Source organism: Brassica oleracea, chromosome C3, assembly GCF_000695525.1.
Source record: "Brassica oleracea var. oleracea cultivar TO1000 chromosome C3, BOL, whole genome shotgun sequence".
In the NCBI taxonomy this organism is placed as follows: domain Eukaryota; kingdom Viridiplantae; phylum Streptophyta; class Magnoliopsida; order Brassicales; family Brassicaceae; genus Brassica; species Brassica oleracea.
Genome location: NC_027750.1, coordinates 35,678,195 through 35,686,166, shown reverse-complemented (window position 1 = coordinate 35,686,166; position 7,972 = coordinate 35,678,195). Strand labels below are relative to the sequence as shown.

General features: G+C 32.2%; 2 protein-coding genes across 2 annotated transcripts; both read right to left on the bottom strand.

The window, feature by feature from the left end:
- Window positions 1-4,013: 4,013 nt before the first annotated feature.
- LOC106329551 (NADPH-dependent 1-acyldihydroxyacetone phosphate reductase-like) lies at window positions 4,014-5,250 on the bottom strand. Its single transcript, XM_013768235.1, is given in 4 exon segments — window positions 4,014-4,478; window positions 4,552-4,711; window positions 4,790-5,092; window positions 5,095-5,250. Coding segments are annotated over 4 exon segments (762 nt in total). The 5' UTR covers window positions 5,129-5,250; the 3' UTR covers window positions 4,014-4,213.
- A 38-nt stretch (window positions 5,251-5,288) lies between these two features.
- LOC106329552 lies at window positions 5,289-5,810 on the bottom strand. Its single transcript, XM_013768236.1, has one exon. It carries the CDS (start codon window positions 5,706-5,708, stop codon window positions 5,490-5,492), a length of 219 nt encoding a protein of 72 aa, XP_013623690.1. The 5' UTR covers window positions 5,709-5,810; the 3' UTR covers window positions 5,289-5,489.
- Window positions 5,811-7,972: the final 2,162 nt, after the last annotated feature.

Sequence of the window (7,972 nt, the reverse complement as noted above, 5' to 3'; positions counted from 1 at the left end):
CGTCCCCCGAAAATGTATTTATTTTGGTATCAATAGACCGACCGATAACTATTTCACTCAAAACATCGTTATTCATTACAAATAAATTTCACCTAAGTGTAGCTCCGAATTTTGAAAATATGTAAAATTATGGAGTTTAGTGAATAACTATTCTATATATACAAGATCCACTAGTCCAGAAAAAGGTGGACGGTGCAAACAGTCATCTTTCATCTGTGGAAGCAAAAGAACAATTTGGTGCATAATCAGTCAACTATACTGGTTTCTATAGTGTTCTACGGTATTGACAAAAAGGTTCGAAACATCATTTCAGCGAGGAGAGTTAGAAAGAGATTCAGTGACCTCATGGTAATATGGTTGAGATAGGTTCTCGTAAGTTATAAATTCAGTGCTCCATCTTGTTTTTTGTTATTTTTTGCCAAGATGGTTCAAAAACTAAAATCATCTCTTGTAGAATTTTTTATTCATCTATATGATATTTACAATTAAGAAAAAAAAGATTCACTAGTCCAGAAAAAGGTTGTATAATGCGTTTTTCATAGGCACGACATGACATGCCTTTTACCTGTAGCTACCCCCACTATTTTTCTCTTTACTGATTTCCTAAATTTGAAAAGGTACTTAAGAGAGACTAGGGTTCGATCCTTGTTCATTGATTGAAACGACGTCGCTACCTGACACTGACAATTGTCGGTCTTAGGCACTTAAAAGCTTTTTCTTTCTAATTTAGGTACTAAATTTAAATTTTTAATTAGTTTAGATATCATATCGCACGTGCAAATAGTTTAGGTATCAATTAGAAGATATGATCCTAGTTAAGGAACTAATCGGTCGTTTTTCTGCAATACTACTAGAAAAGATATAAACATTCTGAAAGATGAATTTTATGTTTGAATTTATTTTTTTTAAAGCCGGCCAGCTAGATTAGAATTAGTCTACTTTATCTAGCCAAAATAACATTTACTAGGAACTCACCTGAACCAAATAAAAATCAAGTAAGCTTTGTCTCTGCATTTTAAAATTAATAACTAGATTCAGACCCGTCCTTAAAAAAAGCGAATATATTTTTTATTTTACATATTAATATAATTTTTAGTAATTATATTAAAAATCAAAGTCTCATACTCTATTGGATCTGACTCATATACTCGTGTGATTCTTAAAGTGTTATATCAGAAAACAAATATAAAACCCAACCCGCACTGAAAACCGAACAAAATTTTTGGAAAATATTTGAATTTTTTTTTAATATATTCTGTTAAATATATATATATATATATATATATGGGTTAATATGTCTTCGGTAAATTACATAAAATTGAATAAATTTGTGATTCCGTAGAATTTGATGAAATTGTTATGATGTCATTCAAAAAAGAGAAAATGGTAATATATAAAAATAAAATTAATTGATATGAAATATTAATAACCTATTATAAGATTATATTTTTTATTTTAGATTTAAAAGTTATTTTTTTTTATAATTTTAAGATATTATTGAACACTTGAAATAGTAATATATAGAGAAATTTATCATGTACAAAATAGTATACTTTGGCAATAAACTTTTTTTTTATGTAGAAGTATTTCATTTGAAAAATATTGTATATTTCAAAAGTGTTATAAAGATTACAATTATGGTTTTGTTGTCCAGTTTTTCAGGCCTCAACATTACACCAAATCGAGTGAACATCTGAACACACACACATATATTAAATATATATATATATATATATATATATATATATATTTCAATCTTATTGTCATATTCTTCCACCCGCTCAAATATATATTATGTAACCGTCAATTCTAAATCTTGTTTTAGAATACGGTAGACGTGACTTTACAAATTTGGATATTTTATATAGGCTAATTGGAGAGTGATTTTGAAACAATTAACTATTTTTTAATTAGTTACAGAACCTGGAAATGATTACATATTCAACCGAGTGATACTTTGGTATGTTCATCAAATATACAAAACCTGAAATGTAACCGTGGATTTTAATTAGTTAGTATTGATAAGAGTGATGGTCCCGAGAATATAGGAATTAAAGGGGAAGTTAGTTTAATAACCATTTTCGTAATATGTAGATTACATAGTTTTAATATTTAAACATGTAATATTGATTTTAAATGCAGTTATATTTTAAGTTGGATTCAACTATTATCAATAGGACATGTTCCTAATTTAATAGTATTGATTAAACAATTTGTATGAATAGTATATAGGTTAGAATTTAGTGTGTTTGTGAAATACATATGACCGACTCACTATCAAATATTACAGTGTTTAAATAATAAATTAACATTATTACCACTTTATATAATTATATTATTATCAAAATCATTTTATTATCAATATATCTTTATAAAATCATAGTAGTAAAATTTTCAAAATTATTTGTGGATTTATATATATGTATATATATTAATGTCAAAAAATTATAGCAAATATTTTCTTAAAAAAGTTTTATAATATAACTTACAATATTAGTATTTATATTGTTTCAAATATGGGCATAGCCCACCGGGAAGCCCGCCGAAGACATCAAGGAGGGCTGGTGATCACTCCATGTTAATCCACTAGTGGCCACACACAGTTTGTACATGGATTTTTCCGTATTAGGCCCAAATATCCTTCACGGTAATCACCATAAATTCACCAGCATCAGCGCTTCGAACCATACACATGTCGGATAAGACCCTAAAGTGTGGCCAGTCCATTTGCCACCGGACCACTAACGCTTGGTTTATTATTTCAAATTTTAAAAATAATTAAATGATTTTGTTTTAATTTTATATAGTTTTTATTAAAACAATTTATTTATCTTTCTCCAATGGCTCTGAACCGTAAACGCTATCTAGATCTAACTTTTGATTTTTAAAAGTTTGTAAATATATAAATCAGTTTACAGTGTGTTTTGTAATTAATATAAAACATTAAAAACTGTTACCATCCCCAAAAATAGCGTTTGCATGCGGTGACGGCGAACGCCGGTCAAACCCTAAGTTTATTTATTCTGTTAGATGAGAACATCAATCTAATAAAACAATCAAATAATATGCATAAACAACGATATACAGATCTACTGTTCTTGAGAGTCATACGATTTCGAATTAATACATGTATGATATATATAAGGTATACACCAACATTTATAAGTTATTAAAAAAAGACCATTTGAAGTTTCCAAACAACTCAATTCACGAAGATCAGTATCATGATATTCCAGAATCTAGATATATATATATACATATGTAATTATAACTAATATTATATGTTGTGTTTCGAGCGTGGGGATTAGAGTTTGGTCCGAACCTCCTGGTAATTAAAAAAAAAAATATCAATCAAGTTTTTCATTTTATTTTTAACAACTACTTGACAAAAATGTTTGAAAAGTCCAGGTTAACAAAAGGACTATAACAATGTATTGTCACGTTTTCATTTGTTTAGGTTCTAGACTTCTAGTGCTATACTATTATTTAGTTGGTTTGTGGATCAAAATTGATTTGTCTCCCATAAAACCAAAACTACAGCTGATCCTTATTCAGTGTACGTTCATTATATTGGAAACGCTAAAGATTTTGACATCTCACCATTTTTGACATATACTTTTACGATACAGAAACGAAGCTATTATCGAACTTTAAAGCTCAAACTATCAAAACACACGGGACTGGTGGATAATCTCTTCACCTAACTTCGTTGTGTCGGTTCAAAAGTATTGTTCTTTTTTCTGTGGGTTGGGGATGACTTTTTTGGTTTGTGTGTGAACTCAGAACTTGTTGGGGATGACTCTTCTCTTCGGAATTTGATCGAGATGATGATGATGATAATGATGCAATGGGGACAATCCACATGATGCAATAATACTACTATCACATCCACCTTTTATTTTTGTTTGCTTCTAGTATATTATTATCTTTAAAGTTAAAACTATGAAGATTTGGGTACTGAATAATAAGCCATTTGATCAGATTAAGGCCTAAGTCGGACTCCTAATAATTGTGATAACCACACATGGGCTTATGGAATCTTAAATCAGGCCTATGTTTGGGCTATGGGCCGATTACTATTACTTTCAAATTTATAAACATGGGTTATGCGACAATTTTTACTTGTTAAATACATTACACCAGTTTCTTTTTAAAAAAAACGGTGACTACTACTACTACTCAGTCTTTGCTCCCATTTTCATAAAGCTCCTCGTCAGGAGAAAATCTTTGACGAAAATGGGCATATGGTGCATGATCGCCATGACGGTGGTACAGTCTCTTTAGCAAATGTCTCCGCAGGTGTTGGTTTTATGTTTTGCGATAAAAACGCCCTTTGACGGATAGATTCCTGGAAGGGTTTGTATAGTTTCAGCTCAGGTAAGTTGTTGAAGCTCGTTATCGCTGAGTCGGCTATGTTTGATTGAATACCTCCTGGGACAATGTTGATTACATCAATCCCAAATGGCCTAAGCTCCAACCTTATAACAAGAGATAAACCCACAAAATAAGATACATGACGTGCAAGAATGCTGAAGTATCTTCATAGACAACCTTAATGTATCGGTAAGAGCATGAAGAGCAGCTTTAGATGCAGTATAAACCCCTGACCATGGTCCTGGTGCCAGGATGCTGATACTTCCTATGTTCACAATCTTTCCCTTTCTTTTAGACGCCATGTGAGGTACAACAGCTTGAGTCATCCTTATTGAACCTGCAAGACGAGTTTTGCAGAAAATTTTGAGTCAGGAATTTTAACGAACACTTGGTGATCATTCACGAATTTTATTACCGAACACATTTGTGTTGAAGGTGTTTTCCATCGCCTGAATTGGAATCTCTGCAAGTGGTCCGATACATTGAACTCCGGCGTTATTGACCAGAACATCGATCTGACCATACTTGTCGATAACTTCCGACACAACTTTACTCACGCTCTGTTCCGACTGAACATCGAGCTCTTGTACAAAGAACTTGGTATCTTTCTCCAAATCAACCATCGTGCTCTGCGATCGACTCGTCGCCACCACTCGACAACCATTCGCTGAGAACTCACGAGCCAGCGCGTGTCCGATTCCTCCTTTAGAGCATCCCTGATGAGAACCACTGGCATCTCGTCGCTGCTTCCCATTCTCTCCCTCAAAGGTTTCGGATAATTATGATTTTAATTTTCCCGGAAAGTAGTTATGTACGGAAGAAACTATGATACATCTTTTGAGAGAAATCCGGAATGTAAGGGTCGAATTGCAAAAATGACGCCGAAGTTTCTGAGCACCGCAAAAGGATGATATAGTTTTATAATTGTTTGCCACGTAGGTCCCTGATATTTATTTTATCTTTCACTTTCAGTGACGGAAAAGACAAATGTCAAAGAGATATCCATTTGATTAATTCAGATATTCACTTTTTTTACATAAACTCCCAAATCATAAGAAAAAAACAACAAAGCAGATAGATTATGAAACGAAATCAGATTATGAACAAAGTGTGTATCAAGCAGAGAAGAAGCCATGGGAGATGGCGAGAGCAAACTGAGATTTAGCATCAAACTTCTTCATAAAACTCTCTATCTTCTCCTCGTTGTCTCCTATTGTCATCTTCGCCGGAACATTTTTCCACCAATCAAATTCCAACGACGCCGACCTAGAATCAGCCGTCTGTCTCACCCTCCGCTCGTACTCCTCCGCCACTAAAATAGCTATGTCCGCCATTGAACCGATCAATGTCACTCCCTCTCGCTTTCTGTTATTTCTTCTCTCACGTTCGGTTGGTTATCTCTGGTTCTGTACTAGTAGATATTTCAACCACATTAGGTATTTATACTGCTTTGACGTGCGGTGTTGGATAAGGTTTGGGTCAACATTCCTATTATTTTAATATTTTTTATTAATATAAAATTTGGTTAATGGTATTTTATTTATATCGTGCCGAATCTGTTGGTACAGGTGGTTTTCATGAGAAGGCAAGGTGGGCATGGTCGGTTTTATTTTATTTTACTTTTTCAATGGAAATCAGAAAATATCGTTGTTATAAATTATAGAATTACAAAGTAAATCAAGGCTTATTTAGACCAAATATTTGTTTTTTTTGTGGAAGCATGTTATGCGCTTATCAGGTCCATGTCATAGACGGTATAATAGGATTTGTCAAAATTAAAGTTTCCGTATAATATTTGCAATATTAATATATGACAAAAATTATCCAGGTCTCTGTATCAGCTATATTAACCAATACTTGTAAATATATGTCAATCTGCCATAAGTATTATCGAACATGGGTTAATTTGAGTCTCAGGTTTCTGCTAAAAAACTATGTGTCGAAAACCAGACAGTGTGAAAACTCTAAAGTTGGATGAAGGCAATGAAATAGAAGTCACGTGTGTATTCATTTTATTTTTTTATATCAGAGTTTAACCTCTTCAAGTTTGTGATCAGCACTTGCTTTAAGCCCGATAGCAAAGGTCAGCCTAATAATTCTCCAGACAATTGTGTCCAAATGAATGATATGGGCCTAACTCGATGAACATCATTGGTCTACGATCCAGAATTTTAATACAATTTGACAGAATTCATAAATAAGAAAATTTGCAGTAGTAAAAGATTCGATTGAGATTTTAATACATTTATAATTTTCTTGGGTTTACCCGTTCTTGTGGATTTTAAAAAGAATGTACATAAATTCAATTCTTTTGCTTTTAGGTGGATTAAAATACGGGTATATTATCTGTAGATGTTGCATAAAATCCACAATTATACTAGCACTTTGACAATAAAAAATATTTGTGTTATTTCAATTTTGTCACTTATGTTCTCATTACTTAAGAAAAATACGAAGCTTTAACAAATCTGAATACTTTCATTACTCTTATAACAACAAAATTTCAAAATTTTAAAGTTTGAGTTACAACAACGACCGTACAGAGGCGTGGATTACAACTATGTGAACATGACAAAGAGTTACAATATACGAACATGGAAATAGCTTTTCTTTTCCCTATTTGCTTTTTATTTTTGTGTTTTCTCTGATAATTAAAGAAACATGAAACGTGACGAACACAATTTCGGTAGAAACCATGTTCAGGAACGGTAAGGTGGTCGTAGAATTACCCAAGTGTATTGATTCGCCATGTAAGCCATCTCGTCAGTGATACCATACTTGTGAGAAGAACGAAGAGGATGACAGTTGAGCTAGAAAATATATGACAGATGTCATGGAAGTCCAGACTGATCCTCACCACTCTTTGTCGTGCTTTTGGAACATATGAAATACAATACCAAATCAGGAGTGGTCGAGTCAAAAGTGAGTGACGGTTATGTTTTACGATGACAAATCTCTTCATAAGAGTAAGAAATTAGTTCTTCACATTTTTACCATCCATTTTCCATTGAATTCTTTCCAAATAACATTACTACAAAATCTACCAAACACTGAATAACACTAGAATTTAAAGAAATTAAAAAACTGATTGCAAATCTTTAATCCAATAACACAAGAATTTAAAAGAATTAATGAAATCCTTAATTGAATAACAGTAGAATATAAAGAAAACTATAATTCCTTCATATTCCATCAAACTTTTAGATCCAATACCCCCACCTAAGTAGACCCAACTTTCAGTGTTATTTCATTCTTATTTATCTTCCTAACATTTTTTTTTCTTATTTATCTATACTACTTTAAATAGTTACTATTCCATTTTATACGTGTGCATCGTTGAATAAACGGTTAATGATCATTCTCTGCACTTTTTGGGGCATTGGGGCAATTTTTAACGTAATGTAAGACTATTTTTTTTTACAAAGATTGTACCTACAATTCAGGATTGTTAAATTCTTTCGACTAGCTTTCTCTAAACGTGTTTGTAAGTATAACATTAAAAAAAATTGTGACGTACACTTGTTTTTTTTTTTGACATGTTAAAATAAATCACTACATTTTACAAATTTTAACTAACTAGAGTCGGTCCGCGCTACGC

Excerpts from the sequence above, each read along its gene's own strand:
- LOC106329552 (XM_013768236.1), bottom strand. The coding sequence starts at position 5,708 with ATGGCGGACATAGCTATTTTAGTGGCGGAGGAGTACGAGCGGAGGGTG.